This window comes from Vipera berus, assembly GCF_964194415.1.
Source record: "Vipera berus genome assembly, chromosome: 3".
NCBI classification, from domain to species: domain Eukaryota; kingdom Metazoa; phylum Chordata; class Lepidosauria; order Squamata; family Viperidae; genus Vipera; species Vipera berus.
In genome coordinates this window covers 156,154,721-156,172,338 of record NC_138204.1, presented here as the reverse complement: position 1 = coordinate 156,172,338, position 17,618 = coordinate 156,154,721, and the positions used below count along the sequence as shown (strand labels likewise).

The window sequence follows — 17,618 nt, the reverse complement described above, 5'->3', positions numbered from 1 at the left end:
TTTACAACCTTTGCAAGTCTGTAAAGCGAAGGAAAACTGAAATAAGTTCATAAGCACAGTCATGGTTTCACTTAATGACCATTTCGCTTACAAACAAGTTGCCAGTTCCAATTATGGTTACTAAACAAGGATGACCAGATCAGAAGAAATGCCACCCAACCACAATCTAGAAGTAGGTAAAAAATTGTCAACAACCTTGTCAACAAAGCCCCACCCCCCTTTTACATGTGTCATGTGAAAAAATTAACCATAATCAGTTAAAGAACCTGCCCCCCCTCCCCCAAAAAGCTGGTACACTCCAGATGTGTTGGATTTCAACGTCAATGTCCTTCAGGAAACTGGCTGTAAATTCTGAGTTTGCATCTCTTCCTGGTTATCAAGTGGACTTCCACATTTTGCAGCCAAATATAGTAACCTGGTCTTTATCAGTCATGTTTGCCTCGTGGTTTCTTCATCTTCTAAGTGCCCGTTAGTTGCCATATTGTGGGGCAGGGTGAGGAAAGTTTCTTTCCAGACTTTCATAAATGAATCGAGGAGAAAGGAACTGCTATATTATAAATAAATATCTGCCTCATAATATCAGCTTAATATCAGTGGTTGTGGTGTGAATTTTTCTCCTTCAGTAACTAAGTGCTCATCAATGAATTTATATATTGCCCTAAGCCTTTGGATAAATCCAACTGTTCAGGTGTCTGCCATAAACTTTGCTTTGAAGCAAACCCTTCCAAGCCTCCTCTTTTTTGCCTCATTTCATTCTATAGAGAATCAGAAAGATGTCAGCTGTTGGCTACACAGTGTTTTTGTTTCACATATCGATGGCAGCAGGAAGAGGGAAAGAAAAGTAACACCCCTACTGACACAACTCCTGCTTCTGGAAAAAAAAAAACAAGCAAAATATCCTTTCCAATTTAACTGCCCCAAAGGGAGGTTTGTTTCAGTTCACCCTTGGTTTAGATGGATGCCTTCTAAATTAAATTTGAATCAGTCATGCTGCAGTAGCTAATGAGGTAGTTCAGAATGTTGAAAGTACAGATTGCTGGGTTGTGGAATTTCCTTCTTTACTCTTGTGGGTCAGAATGGAAACAAAATTATCACAGCTAACACCGCCCCTATTTCCTTGCGTGTTTTCAAAAGACTGCTGTGCTGCTAGGGTTGCTACTCAACACTTCGATTCTGTGTGACAACTAAAAGGCTAAAGTGCTTCTATTCCATCTAGAGTGCTTTTTCTTTCTCCCATCAAATGATTGCCGTAAGAGTGAGTATCTATCAAACTGATTCAAACAGTTTTGCTGTGCCAGCAGTTGGAATCTCAAGAACACAGACTCATCTAGAACAGGAAGAAACATCTGGAGGCTGATAGCCTAATTTTAAAGCACTTTGCAGTCAATTAATCCAGCTATTTGGATGGTTATTTGTCTTTCCTTTGCATCCTATTTCATGAGGATGAAAAAAAATATATCAGAAGAGAGGATCTCAAAAAAATGTATTGCCCTCACCTACTTTTTGACCTCACCATGTTTCAGATTATCTGTTAAAGCTCTGTGCATATTTAAAAAATAATAATAAAACCAGAAGTGTTTCCGATTCGACCTCTCTGCCTAAGAAAAAAAAATAATTTTGGTGATTTCCTTGAAGCCACTTGATGCAAGGGCTGAAGTACTATTTCTACATAATTTTCAAAGCATGCAAACACTTATCTATCTACCATTAGTAACAGATATTTTGTGCAGGACTGCAGCCTTTGATAGGGGGAAAAATGGACATTTGTTCTAGAATCTGAATGGGGTCTGTTATTGCAGATATGTAAGATGCAAAAGAAAGATAAGAGGACAGTGCTCCAATTCATGGCATTATGCATCCACGCTATCATTTTAAATTCAATTTATATCTTGATTAGAATCGAATGTGACATTAAATTTAAGAAATAGCTGTATTCTAGAAATAGCAAAAAGATCCTCTTGCGAAAAAGAACAGTTCAAGTACTAGTATAAGACTTCTTGTAGGTGAGACATGCCCTTCATCATTAGAAGCATCCCTATAGTTGAAAATATTTGTTCTTGGAATATAATAAATGACTTTGTACATTCATTGCAATGCCCATTCTTGATATATAGGAAGGTATAATTCTGCAAACCTTTTTTCAATCAGAGCCCATTTAAGCTACCAATTTAAAGGCTGTTTAGAGTCAAACTCCACTCCTGGTGACTTTATAGAAATATCCATGTAGTTAACTAGCAAGCAACAGAGAAGTGATTTGGCATATTATTTTTAATTGTCTTCATCTAGCCTACCACATCAGGATCTCCTCAAGATTTCTCTGTGTGAATCAGATCTGATCTGGCTTAACCTTTTTTTGAGATCAACCAATAAGCTGGCATCTCTAAAACTATATTTCCCCCTATATACTCCCATTTAGGTTTGTGCAAGCCTCTTTGTAGAATTGCTTCAAAGAAGCAAAGGGTTTGTGGTGCACTTTGGGTCTGCCAATCAATGTAATTGCTTTGACATGGCTCATCTACATCAAACCTTTGGTAAAGAACAAGTGCTTTAATGCTCTGTGGACCATTCTTGGAAAAAAATATCTTTAAATGAAAGGCTTTGTGTAGCTGTGTTCTCAATCCAGTGTTTGTTTATCTCTTCAAAACATTATTATTTTCTCTAATTCCCATTTATATCTAGTAAATTAATTTTCTCAGCAAATGATCAGGCCCAACTGATTCCATCTAAATGTGTTAAATTTCTGCTCTCTGCATTCCCAGCAACATGTGATTTTCAGTTACATAGATCAACATTTTGGGAACTCAGAAAGCATTGAATTGAGAAAGGATGTGCTAAGTTTGCTTGGTTCCAGTTTGAAGTGAATTAAATCTAGCCTAGATTTGAAACTTGGTTAGAGCACTCAAGTGTATCTTTGCTGTGGCTTCTCATCTACTGTAGCATTTTGACCCACCTATAAATATTCCTTACTAGGAATACACTCTAATCCAGACATGTCAAACTCGCGATGTCACGTGACGTTGAGCAATGTATCGGGACAGTTTTGCCATTGGTGGCAATGGGGTGGCCGTGGCTTCCAGATGACACGTCCAGCCCGCGGGCCAGAAGTTTGACACCCCTGCTCTAATCTATTTGATAGCTGCTTGAAGTACGCACACATTGCCACCCTTACTGCTTCTTAGCTTGCCAACACACTAGGGGGGAGGGGAGGGGGAAATGGAACGCAAACTCCAGACAAGAAATCCTACTGTGTGAACCAAGGATATTTCAGCAGGTGTTTACCAACTCACAGAGACACTTTCTCATAACAAACTTTTGACATTTGATTGGACAATGTGACATGCACTAATAGGAGGAGGAAGAATTGTGTGTTTTAATTATAGCAGTTCACATGGGAAATAACCAGAGCATGGTTTTGTTTTCAATCGTGCCAAAACGATGTACTCAATAAAGTTTTGCACAGAGAATTTGGATCGTCTCGTCGAGGATTACTTGGTTGGATTCATTAGTCAGAACCTTGACAGCAAATTTCAGCAAACAGTGCTGACTTTCACTAAGCTGGGATCTTATCCTTTTTTAATTTTACATTAACCACCTTTTAATTTCCCTGTTTTTCATGATTATGTTAGTGAATGGCCGAGTACACAGGAGGTACAGTAGTTCTGGATATCAGACTATTTCTAAATAAATGTACCAGATCTCCTATCCAGACTTACGTATTTTTACTGTCTAGAAGATAACTAGTAAGGATATTTTAGTGTAATGTGCTTATATTTAACTATTTTTATCAGACTATCTTTTGTAACATAAAAATATTAAATATCTCATATGAAGTGCCATCTTAATGGAATCCCTTTGCTAATGCTGGCTTAGATGGCGTATAGCTGGTGTAATCAATCCACAATGTAGTATGGTGTTTTCCTGTGGGGATTTCCAAACTTTATGACACTTTTAACACCATGTGAAATTCCCTGAGAATTTCCAACACCTCCCCAAGAATAAACTAAGGAGTCCTGACAGGAGTTCTGCTCCAATAACAATCCAGCCACTCACCATACCGGTAGTTAAGTCCTCCAATTTACTTCAAACAGGCTTGCATACTATTGTCAGAACTCAGCCCTGGATTTGGGCTGTCCAGTATTACAACAATTTCTGCACTCACCACAGTTCCTGAAATTACCCCATTTACTTCAAAATGCTATCCAAGTTGATCCAGGCAAGACTGGAACATTTTAATTCCCTAACCTCAGTCTATCTTCTTCCAAAGTGGTTCTTCGCCTGGGAGCATTATGCTGTCTTAGTGGCTGCTCCAGGCAATTTAAGCAGTAGGCCTCTTGTATGGGAGGGGTTAGGGTTAGGGTCTCGATCCTGGCCAAGTCCCCTTGCACAGCATTCAAAATTAGGAGTATTGCAAGAGCTCCTGATGCAAGCACAAAGGTTATCAAATGAGAACTTTGGCATTTAGATTCTGGGGGCAGCTGGTCCAGCACCCAATAAATATTTGCCAAATCCAGGTCCAAAGGGAGTAAGTTTTATTCACAATCTCATGGGTGTCATAACCCAGTTTTAGAACCTATTTTACTGAATGTCTTTCCTTTCCTAAAAAAAAATATTAGGCTTAAGTTTTTATTGTCCCTGATTTTTCATACTAGGTATATGTCTTTTGTGTTTTGAAATTTATATAGAGGTAGTAAATACCTACCACTGAAGTTGGGCAAGAAAAAGTCATGACAAAAATACACTATTTGCAGTAGCAGACTTAAGAACAGAAAAATTATCTGGAGTAATTTAGCACAGCGGCTCCCAACCTTTTCTATATCCCGCACCCCTAGAATGCTTGATATATTCTCGCACCCCTTACAAAAGTTCAAAATAACAGCAACAAATTATGCATATACGCTATAATTTTGAAAACCCAAGTTTTTGCACCCTCTGGAATATTGTCTCGCACCCCCGGTTGGGAACCCCTGATTTAGCAGAAAATTTGTGAGCTATATTCATCGATTCAAAACTTTTTAATGAAGGTGAATCTAGTGCATTAGTTTAGGATATCCCTTCATGCATTGGGTGTATAGTTTATAGAATTTAATTTTGCTTTTGAAATAGGAAGTATATTTTATTTTGAGCAACACATTTGGACTGCGATAAGCATTAATTTAATAAAAACCAAATTACATCACAGAAAGTCTTTTTTTATGGTAGAATGCTGCTTGAAAAAATATTTTTAGTAAAAAATGAGTATTGACAAATTATTTTTTTTAAAATCTATGCTATTTGAAAAAATATTTCTAAAGATGCTCTCTGAAGGTTGAATCTTACACATTGTTCAAAATTCCCCTCTTCCCCAAAACTGGGGTAACATCTGCCTTCTGCTGTATAAATATTTCTCAATATCCTTTCAAGATTCAATAAAACATTAATATTTACTATTTTTTTATTAGAACAGACAAATTACTGTAGTTTGGTTGTATAAAGGTTTAAATGGTTGGTTCAGCTTTCTCATTTCCTTTACTAAATCGTTTTTACAGTTATATTTCCTCTGGGAAACTGATCCATCTCCTTTTTCACATATAGTAAAACTCATGTCACCATGAAGAGAGGGCACCGGACAGCAAACAAATCTTTTATCATTAAGTGTGGCAACCTGATCATAAAACTTTGATGTTCTGCCTATTAAAATGGCATCTTGCTGAAATTATAATAGTGTACATATTTTATCCCCAACTTAAAAAAACCACAATGGAAATATACTTTGGGGTGGTTGCAAAACTAAAATCTAAATCTGCAAAGGTATATTTTTTCCCCCAGTAACACAACTGCGATAGAAACATTCTCAGGAATATAGAAATGAGAACAAATGTAGTAGTTTTCAAAGATGACATTATTCCATTTCACGTAGGGACAAGAAAGGAGGAAGATTCATATGGCTGAGAAGCCTGTTTCTGTATTGGAAAAGCGAAATAAAAGGAGAAAACGGAGAGCAATGTCTGAGACACCATCTGCACTGCTCATTATGGAACCTTTATTGTCTAAGGTACATTAGACTGCAACACTGTATAAAACCTGTTAAGGAAAAGAAACAGATTGACAGAGGTAGCAGAGTCGCTGTAACAGTCAGAAGATGGCTTACAAAAATGTGTCATGCTACAAAATTATCATGTTTCCTTCCCCCCCAAAAAGGCTACTTTAAACCCAAATCGCTAAATAAATAAGAGCACAAATCATACTAAACACTAGGATCTAACTGAATTAACAAATTGATACAATATGGATGAGAAACGAGGAAATTACAAAGCTTGGAATTCACACACGTAATATGGTGGTCTTTAATGACAGCTCCCCTTCTCCCTCCCCATTTCTTGTTTAATTAAGTGAAAATCTCATTTCTGTGCTATACACAGCATATAATTATTTAAACTGATTTCCCCTGCTGTTGTTCTTCTTGAAGCTAAGTGATGATTGTAAACTTTGCTGATTAGTACCCTAGTAATGGCAATGACAGCCCTTTCTCTTTGTGTCAGACAATCTTCAGGAAAAGCTCTAAAGCTCTAAATAATAACTAAGATCCTTCTAGATCAGCTCGCAAAGACATTAAAAAAAAGAATTAATGAAATCAAAGACACCACTCACCAAACATGATTTAAAAATAAAACACACACACAAATCTAGCAACAAAAATTGTGATAGTTTTATGGGGCACTCAAATAATTGGGGGGGAAGGATAAGCAGAAATTTGGACATTCCTGAATCCTCACCTGTTTACTTAAAATAAGGAAAATAAGTGCTTGAAGGAGGAAAATGTAGCACTTGATTATGGATCCCTAATTGATCAGTTAGGGATAGTTTGGTGTTATCTGATTCATAAAAGGAGATGATTTGAAGGAAATGAGGATGAAGTGGGATGCAGGAGACGGAAAAGGGGAGGTCTGGAATATATATGTCTTGAAATTCTGCAAGGTAACTTCAAAACAGATTAATCAGTTACACAACATCTGCAGAGACATTTTATACTAATCCAGGGTTACAGCTGACCTACAGCTGGTTCATAAGTATGAGGAATAAAATAAAATAAAAAATTCCAAACTGGTAAATTATATATGAATATTACAACTGCATTATAGTTAACAGCAAGGCAAGAACAGTCAAGTAACTTGCAACAATTAGAATCCCAATTCAAATATAGACAACACAAAATCAGAACAGAAAAAAATACATATTAAAAAAATCTTTGAGTAACCCCATCTTCTAGAAAAAAAGCACTATCCCATTATTGTAGAAGTAAACGGTTGCTCTCCATCAGTATTAAAAGATTAGTGCTATTTCTGTACATGTAAAATTATTGCTTTTTTGAAAAATATAATTAGCGTGCTAGTTTTCTTTAAAAATCCATTTCCTGCCTTTACAAAAATGTTACAATTAAAAAAAAACAGTAAAGCTTCTTTTTTTTTTTGCAAAAGAAAAACATTCACAAATATTTTCAAGGCATTTTTTTTCTTGATGATGATGATGCATAAAATTGTATGTGCAAAATCTGAAACTCTGAATTATTACCATCACACAGTGTCATAGCAAGAGAAGAAAAAAGTACACGTGGAATAGATTTTTGAACAAGACAGACACTGTGTGAACAACCTGTCACTTCTTCCCTCTTACCTTTAAAAACTTGCATTTTAAAGTTACTGTAGAAGAGGTATATAAAGCGCGTTTTCTCTCCCAGTTACTCCAGTCATTACCGTGCCGTATCATCCTGTGCCACCAAACTTGCTGAGTTTGCACTTCCCAGAACTCCAAGCCACCATGGCCAACAGCCATGCTTGCCAGAGCATTCTGGGAAATTCCAGCACATCTAGAAAACACTAGATTAGGGAAGCTTGCCTTCACAAAAGAAGTGATTATTTTTTTCCCCTCTCCAAAAGTTAGAAGGATCCATGAAAGGTACTTGTCTTGCTGCACAGAAATGCAGTCATCTCCAGCATCATAAAACCAGAGATCTGCCTAAGCATCTGCTTTTAAAACGTATTACAAGCATTTAAATCGGCAGCTTTAAAAAGCTGGGGTTTTTTTTCCTTTTTAATCTAATTTTTAAAAGCATACATACTTCATGACAAATCATGGAAAACTCCATTTTAAAAGAAAGAAAAAGCAAATTAAACAAACAGGAAGGCCCTGAGACCAGGGGTGGGGGGAGGAAAAACACAAAGCCTTTTTTTCCCTTTTTCTTCTTAGTGTTTGACCAGCTGTTTTTTGTTTTTTTCTTGACAAAGTGAGAAGAGAAGCATTGCTTAAGAAGTGTTTTCAATTTCCATATTCACATACTATTAATGGTGTGCAGTCAAGGATCAGCCCACTTGGAAATGGAAGTGGTCCCCAAACTATCATGAAACAACCTCACTGCAGAATGATAGTCTCTCCCTTTTGTCCCTTCTGTCCTTCATCAAGCTTGGCTTTCACAGCGCTGAATGACTCCTTCCTTCCTTCTTTTTTTTAAGTTGCATTTCCGGCGTGACAGTTGCTTAATCACTCCTTCCCACATTCCCAAATCCACCCTGCATGTGTTTTCTTTAAATAAAAATAAAACTTCAAACCACCACGAGGGAAGATTCTGTTGCAGTGCCATCCTCCAAATATATGACGTTTAATTTTTCCAGTGTCTAAAAATGTTATCTTGATTAATATATATGCTTTGCACTACCCCAAAGCTTGCCAGCTCTTCTGTTTATTATAAAGGAAATAAGGAACTGTGGGGACTGATTACTATGTCAATTTGTATATATCTTGGGTAGGTTCTTCATTTATTTTAAAATGATTAACAGTTCAGAGACATCACTCTTCTAGCAAAGCACAAAGCTTGAGTCTCACTGTAGCACAGTGGCTCCAGGGACTGGAGAGATTGTAAAGATGTTTTCCAGCTGGCCTTCTAAGGGGTTGATGGAGTAATTATTTGGAGGTGATGGGAACCGTAGGTCAGGGTACTGGCTGTTGTCAAAGGGGACCCGGTGTACACACTGGACATGAGTTTTTAGGTTCCCTTTCTGAGAGGCACTGTACGGACAATATCTGCACTGGAATGGTCTCTCACCTAAACGGAAAAAAGAAGAAGAAGCAAAACACATTGTTATTCTTATTTCCCATAATAGCCGCTGCTGCCCTGCTCTGTACACTACAGCAGTTGAGCCATTTAATAATTAATAAATAGCCCTAGCCACCTTTTTATAAGCATTACAAATTATTACTGTGACCTAATCCATTAAAATGAATGATTTTTAATCACCTCTGATGAAAGCAGACCCCATCAAGCTCCTATAAACTCTATGCTACATTAGAATAGCAAATAATAGAGACTGAAGGAGTACTTGAGGAAAGGTTAACAATGGCCAGAAGAAGGATAAAAGACTAGAAAGAAGAGCAGAGAGCCAAGTTTTATAGTATCTGAGGGGATTTATGATTGAATGATATGATGTTTCCTAAATTAATTTGGTATAGATTAAAGTTCATGGATGCTCCATGGTGACTCATACGAATAAAGGCAACTGACTGGTTTCATTGCCCATAATCACAAAGATAGAAAGAAACCGACATAGAGCCTAAAAAGGAACAAACTTCTATTTTCATTACATCACCCAAGTGGCAAATTCCAGGTAAATTTGAGTTGTCGTAATACAGGTAGTCCTCAAATTATTACCACAATTGAGCTCAAAATGTCTGTTGTTAAGCAAGACAGATGTTAAGTGGCTTTTATTCCATTTTGTGACCTTTCTTGCTACAACTGTTAAGTGAATCACTGCAATTATTAAGTTAATAACACGGTTGTTAAATGAATCTGGCTTCCCCATTGGCTTTGCTTGTCAGGTCACAATAGGTGCTCACATGACACCCAGACACAGCATCTGTCAGAAATATGAGTCAATGGACAAGTGTCTGAATTTTGATCACATGACCATGGAGATGTTGCAATGGTTGTAAATGTGAAAAACGGCCGTAAGTCACTTTTTTCAGTGCTGTTGTAACTTTGATTAGTCACCTAATGAACTGTTAAGTCTAAGACTACCTGCATACAACTGGCTATGTCTCTAGGAGGGCATCAAATAGGACAAGTCTGGAGTAAAGTTCCTTTTTTGTACTGGGACATACCTGGACCACTGTGTCTTTGGCTTAAATAAATACTATTACAAAAGAGGAATAACTCGGTAATTTTTAATAACCCAAAATGTGAGCAGTCAATTTAATGACATGTTGTGTTTATTTTATGAACAGAAGTAAGCCTCTTTATCTGTAGAAAAAGTTCTGTGATTGCTGAAATACACTTCAGAGACGCTGTTCTCTGCAGCATTCCCTTAAAACCTCACTAGGCCTGATCGCTGCTATAAACCAAGACAAAATGGGACAACTCACTGCAGTCAACTCACCATGGTGAACTTGCCATGGGACAACTTGCCATGGCCAACTCGCCATAGGACAATTCACTGCCAGACAATTCAACAATTCAATTTAATTATTTAAAATAATTTTAAAAATATTTTAATTTTTGTCATTCACCTTTCATTTTGTCTCTCCTTAAGCCTACTCCCCAAACTAAAATAAACAAACAAACAAACGGACAACATTTTTATCCCACCTCTGAAAGATTTACAAGTGGAATTTTGCATCTTCATATTGCAATTCTTCATAGATTCAGAGATCTTAAATCTCTGACCAACCTCTATTACTACATCAGAAATTATATTCTATTGGCTATCTTGCTTCAGGCAATGTGCCAACAATTAACCAGCTTTTTCACAATTTCCAATAATTTAATTTCAAATTCCTCAAAGAAAGTTCAACTTGTTTAGCATATCTTTATCTTATCTAACATAAAAGCATAATTCTGTTCTGTAGGAATTTTGTATGGATTAAAAAAAACCTTTTTTCAAACATGTTTATCCATCTGCTGATAGTAATGACTTCTAAATTTCCTTCTCCTTGCAGCATAAGCAATGATTTAGCCCCTTGTAGTAGCCTTATATACATCCCAAATTGTTCAAAGACTAGCTCAATTATAACTTTAAAAAATGTAGTTTGTTGTCTAACGTGAGAAAATAACCACATAACAAAGATGTGCTAAAATACCACCTATTGTTAACTAACAATGTTTCTAAATTGAAGAATGAGTGTAACTTAAGTGTGATATCTTCTTCAATATTGTGAAAAACTAGCTGTCACTCCCAAAAAGGTAAAAGAGAACACAGATCTATATAAATGTAAATATGCTAATATGCCAGCTACTGACTGTCCCAGTTTCTTTACCTTTAAATTCAAACTTAGAGTGGACAACCCAAAGAATGAAAGCGGCCATTTTAAATACAAGAGTTTGTTCAATTAAATAAGGCATATTATCATCTATAACCGAGGTGGATAATTATGGCCCCTTTAGGACCCAGACTTCAACTCCCAGAACTGCTGAGCCAGCATGGCTGCTTCAGGAATTCTGGGAGTTGAAGTCCACAAGTCATAAAGGGGCCATAGCTGCCCACCCCCGATGTCTATTTTTCATTGGTAAAAAAGTTGGCATGGTGTAACTATATCATATTATTAGAAATAACAGGGGTGGGCAATAAAGAAAACAAATTCACACTGATAATAAAATTCAATGCTTATGTTAGACAGCCACATAAAACTCAGTTTTCATAAAGGCATTAAATCCCTCCAATTTTGACCAATGTCTATCCAATAAAAATTAACTATGTGTTAAAACACACAAACAAACCAAAAGGGCTATTTGAAAACCAATGTTTCTCAACATAAAATTGTGAACAAACATAAGTTTGCAGTTCAAGGCAATGGAATTCTGAGAATGTCTGGACAATGTGACTTTCAGTGCTAATGATTAAAAGCAGCATGGCAAGATACAGCTTACACTCATGCATTAACCTTAAACCAAAACCCTGGTGAAGGGAATCAGACTATTTTAAATTAACACAACATAGGACCCAACCACCGTGTGAAAATATTCCCAGTAAATTTCAAGCTGTGCCTATGGAGCTCCTGGAAAAGCTAACGAAAAGCCAGTGTTGCTTGACATAATGTATTAAGTATCTGTCCTTTGTTAATAGATTTAGAAAAATCCTAATTAAGGCTGGCCGAAGATTCATGACATTTGCTAGTCAAAGTCTGCTGTGAGAAAGGAAGATTTGCAACAAAATTAAAGGGGGCAACTAGGGGAGGGAGGAAGCATCTGTGCAGCCTGCCATATATTTGAAATGCATAAATGGTAACGGAGTGAGAGATGTGATAAAACTTATTTAGTTATATGCTGAATTTCATGCAATAAACCATGAGAAATGCTTTGCATTTTTTTCACAGCTACCTCAGGAGATGTTAATCATTAAATTAAACACACACACACACTTCAAAACACACCACTAAGACATCATATGTACACACACACACAGACACACAAACAGATGGGACAGATTATGGGTACAACGAGGAATGTGATTAGATGTTCTGTGGTTAGGAAGGGGGGGGAAAAGGAACTGCATGATCCCATTTGCCTGGGTATGAATGGTAGAAAAAAAAAGAATGGGAAAAGAGAAAGAAATGGAGCAAAAGACCTTGGCTTGGGGATGTAATTAAAGTATTTATGGGGAACAGCCTTCCTAATCAGAAATTTCCAAGGAAGGGGGCACACCCCAGTTCCAGCTGTAATTCACTCCCAGAGGAGGCTCACTTAAAAGCAGCAAAAACATGGAAGAAGCTATCACTGTCCCACAACATCTGAAAGATAAGGCCAGAGGCTGTGATAGTAAATGGGAAGAAATGAGAATTCTTCTCTAAGCAGAGCAAGGGAGAAGAATTCCCTGTGGGGGGGGGGTCACACCGGAAAAGGTGGCCATAGCCAAAAGCTAAGGATTCTGTTCTCATACAGTTGTATTTCTGTGGCTGGAGCAGAGCCCCCCCCCCATGCTAAATTAGAAAATGCAATTATCTTGTATGAGGTTCCATTATCATAAAGCAAACGCTAATGAAATCAGAGAGCGGAAAGCTTTAAAAAAAGGGAAAAAAATACTGGGGAAGGTTTCCCTGTTTACATGGAAAAAGAGACGAACTGTAGTAGCCATTACAGGTTGCAGCTAAGGAAAATGTTAAAGTTTCACTGAGATAATGAAGATGCCAGGTAGGTGAAGTCACTGTAACTGGGTAGAAACTAAACACCTTTCAATCAGGGATTGAACTACATGTTCTTAAACTTGATGGAAAGGCTTGCAAACACTAGCTTTATATCAAATGGTTGAATATTCCCCAAAGGGCAGACAGACAGCCACTAATGTTACTTGAAACCCTTCAAAGTTCAGCTAACTACAAAGTTAGAAAACCTGTCTTCAGTTTCTTTCTAACCAACAAACCTACTCAGGAGGTAATTTTATTGTTTTGAAAGCGTTAGCCTGTGTAAAGACTACAGTGTTACGGTATCCCTAGTGATCTTCTAAACCAGGGGTAGGCAACCTTGGCTCTTTTATGACTCGTGGACTTCAACTCCCAGAATTCCTGAGCCAGCTGGCTCAGGAATTCTGGGAGTTGAAGTCCACGAGTCATAAAAGAGCCAAGGTCGCCTACCCCTGTTCTAAACCTAAACAAAGCAAAAACATGGTGACCGGCAGAATAAATTCACATTAATATTATTTCAAAGGATTGCACTAGCCAATTCAAGAACTATACCACTTATCTCTTGTAATAATGGAAGAATCACGGGACTACTCTGCTTGGATTACACAAACCACATGGTTGAGAACACTACCAAGACAACCTAATTAATGCTTGGAAACCTGTCTTTGTGGTGAAAAACATAAGCTATAAGCACATCTCAGAAAGCTCAGACTGTCCAAGGAGCTGCTGACAAAGTTCTACAGAGGAATTATTGAATCTATCTGTCATGGAACATCCAATGTTAGCAGCATTGACACTATCATTTGTATCTCTATTATTGTCTGGTTTGGAACAGAAACTAAACAGGACAAGTATAGACCTCAACGGATACTTAGGACTGCAGAAAAAAACAGGCGACCAGCCTGCCTTCCACGGAGGATCTGTATACTGCATGAGCCAGAAAGAGGGCTGATAAAATATCTACAGACCGCTCACATCCTGGACATAAACTCTTTTAACTCCTTCCCATAGGACGCCGCTATAGGGCAAAGCATGTCAAAACAATTTATTATTATTATTATTATTATTATTATTATTATTATTATTATTATTATTATTATTATTATTATTATTATTATTATTATTATTATTATTTCGGTTTATATACCGCCCTACTTCCAAAGGACTCAGGGCGGTTTACAAGGCAAAATTTAAAAACAATACAATATAAAATTAAAATAAAATTAAATTAAGTCTAGCCGCAAAAATTAAAATCACAATTTAAAAACATTAAACCCCTCAGTCCAGACCAGATAGCTCAAAGAGCCAGGTTTTTAGGTCCCGGCGAAATGAACGAAGGTCGGGGGCAGTCCAGAGTTCCGTTGGCAGTGGATTCCATAGGGCAGGCGCGCCCACAGAGAACGCCCTCCCCCTGGGGATCGCCCATCGGCAATCCTTGACTGGCGGCACCCTGAGGAGGCCCTCCCTGTGGGAGCGCACAGGATGATGGGAAATTGACGCTGGCAGCAGGTGCTCCCTTAGATAATCCGGGCCCATGCCATTTAGGGCTTTATAGGTCATCACCAGCACCTTGAATCTTACCCGGAGGGCAACTGGAAGCCAATGCAGCTTGCGGAGAAGAGGTGTTACATGGGAGTATCGGGAGACTCCCATCACAACTCGCGCGGCTGCATTCTGCACCAGCTGAAGCCTCCGAGTGGTCCTAAGGGGCAGCCCCATGTAGAGAGCATTGCAGTAGTCTAGCTGGGAGGTCACGAGCGCATGGGTGACTGTGCGTAGGGCATCTCGGTCCAGATAGGGCCATAACTGGCGCACCAGGCGAACCTGGGCAAAAGCCCCCCTGGCCACGGTTCCTATATGATCTTCCAAACTGAGCCGTGAATCCAGGAGGACGCCCAAGTTGCAGGCCCTATCAACGGGGGGGTAACACCTCACCCCCCATAGTTAACGATGGAAAAGATTGGTTAGTCTGAGATGCCAGTATGCACAGCCACTCAGTCTTGGCAGGATTGAGACGAAGCCTGTTTCTCCCCATCCAAACCCGGACTGCCTCCAGACACAAAGACAGTTTTTTCCCTTGTGCCATCACTCTGCTTAACATCTAATTTCCACAGCACTGTTGTATGTCTAAGGATATTTACCCGTGCAATAGGACTGTATTATTATTATTATTATCTTCATCCTTCTGATTGCCTACTCCTATCTTATGACTCTCACTTTGTTGGTTGTATCTTAAGATCTATGATTGTAACTTACGATTTATCACTTTGTTACTTGTATGCATACTGAGAGCATACGCATCAGAGACAAATTCCTAGTATGTCCAATCACTCTTGGCCAGTAATAAAGAACATTCTATATTCTAATCTGTAGCATGCAAAAAATCAGGTACATTTAGATGTGGCAAAAGATGCACATAGTGTAATTAAATGACGAGGAAACCAGGTGTCATGATCTTTTTTCATTAGATCAACAATACTTTTTGTACTAAAGAAAATATGAGTGTTGGAGCTACACTCTTGCTGCCAGTTATGCTCATTTCAATTTGGTTTGTGCAATAAAGAATTTTTTAAAAACAAACCCCAAACCCATCACATCTCTCTAGTATAGGAATTAGCCTTAAGAGCTCAACAGTCTTTCTCTTTCTTCAAGTGATCTCAGAAGATATTGCTGTAGCATGGTGTCTATACTAGAAACAAATGTGTCATTTTTAAAATAAAAATCATGATAATGATGGAGATAAATGGATGCATGTGTACATTCCGCTAAAAAGTAAGGCTTTTAGTACTATATCATCATTTAAGCTAAAGGAAAGAAACACAGCCTTCCTCTGCCTTGTTTCTTCAATATTTGTACTGCAATATTCACAGCTCTAAAGGAGACAAATTAGACTGCCAATTATTCATTATGAATTATTTTGATTAATGGAATTATTAAATTCAACATAACCATTTTAAGAAATAACATTCACAATAATCAGAAATAATCTATTAATCATGGGGTAAAAAATTCTGGCATATTACAGCACATGCCACTAAAATATCCTTGCAAATTAATTTTCAATGTGTAATGAAAAATATTGAAGTTGGTAGTTCTACTGCATTCTCAATTGAAATTTCATTCTTTGATAAAACTACTATTTTACATAATGAGGACAGATTATTTTAAAAATGTTATAAAATTAATGACTGAATTTTCTTTTTGACTTCATCATTTTCTTTTCTGAAAAGTATGAATATTTGCATGGGTTATAAAAATATTAATACAATCAGCCTGATTTTAAAATAAATAAATCTAAGAATGTATTATCTAAGGTGTTCATGTCAAATTTTCCCTTGCAATAATTTGTAAGCACATTGCTCCACCTTTTATTTACTTTGTAACTACCTTGCTTACACTTGATTCATTTTGGTATATTTTCTTACAATATTTTGAGTTTAGTTCTAATAGAAGAATAATTTAATTAAGCCTAAATATTTTCCAAATTGTTTTCAAATACTGACTAGTATAGTGCTCTCATTCCAGCACCAAGCATATATTCCAGCCAATTTCTGTTGTAAATAACAATTCTTTCCTCAGATTTTACTACTACAATGCCTTCCTTTCCATTACAAGATACGGAAATGCCAGTCAGGACATCTCATTTTCTTACTAGGAAAATCCGATTGACATGGGCCATTATTTATAAAGGTTTTGATACCAAATAACTAACAACACATAAAGGCATAAAAAGGAGAAAACTAAAGAAGAAATCAGCAAAATATCTTTCAGCTAAACAAGGTGAAGGCCTATCCAAAAAAAAGGTCTCTGCAACATGGAGAAAACCATCAAAGGAGTAGGCCAGCCATCTGAGGATAAGGAGGTCCACATTCAGGGACATCTGGAGGAGCAGTGAACAACATCAAAATGTCAGGCACAATCAGCAATCAGGGTTCTGTATCTTTATGGGATTTATACATGTTGAAAGGGGTAGGGCTTTGATTGCCCAGTTATAGTGGCCATATTTGACATTGTTGACACTCTTCCCCTAAGGATGCTCCTATATACATTTCATGCACAGCCACAAAGAAAGCTCTCTGCAACATTCTCATCTGTTGAATCACACCAATTTACAGCATCTGAAAGGCGTTCCTATGGTTGAAGGTAAATGTTCATATGTAAATAGACCATCCTTTAGATATGCCAGCTTTGGCACTGGATTTTATTGGGAACAAACCATAAAACGGGGAAAGACACAGAGAAGAAATAGAAATCCTCAATATACTGTTAATGATTCCATTGGTAAATGTACTGCAGTACACGGATTGGAGCACACATTACCTCCTATTATCTATATAATGTATGGACAGGCCCTTCTAAGTCAGCTCAAGACTATGGCAATTCCAACACAAACTATTACCATACTCAAATCAATGGTGCACATGTTTCATTGGTCGACAGACAAAAAATACTGTCGCGGAAACGATGCTATACTAATA

At 37.5% G+C, this 17,618-nt stretch overlaps 1 protein-coding gene across 1 annotated transcript in view; it reads right to left on the bottom strand.

Moving 5' to 3' along the window:
• Positions 1–5,999: 5,999 nt before the first annotated feature.
• The window catches only part of ZNF516 (zinc finger protein 516), a 117,569-nt gene continuing 105,950 nt past the window's right edge, over positions 6,000–17,618 (bottom strand). Inside the window, exon 6 of the mRNA XM_081325125.1 lies at positions 6,000–9,076. Coding sequence (XP_081181251.1) covers positions 9,017–9,076 — 60 coding nt within the window. The 3' untranslated portion in view covers positions 6,000–9,016. The remainder of the gene's footprint in view (positions 9,077–17,618) is intronic.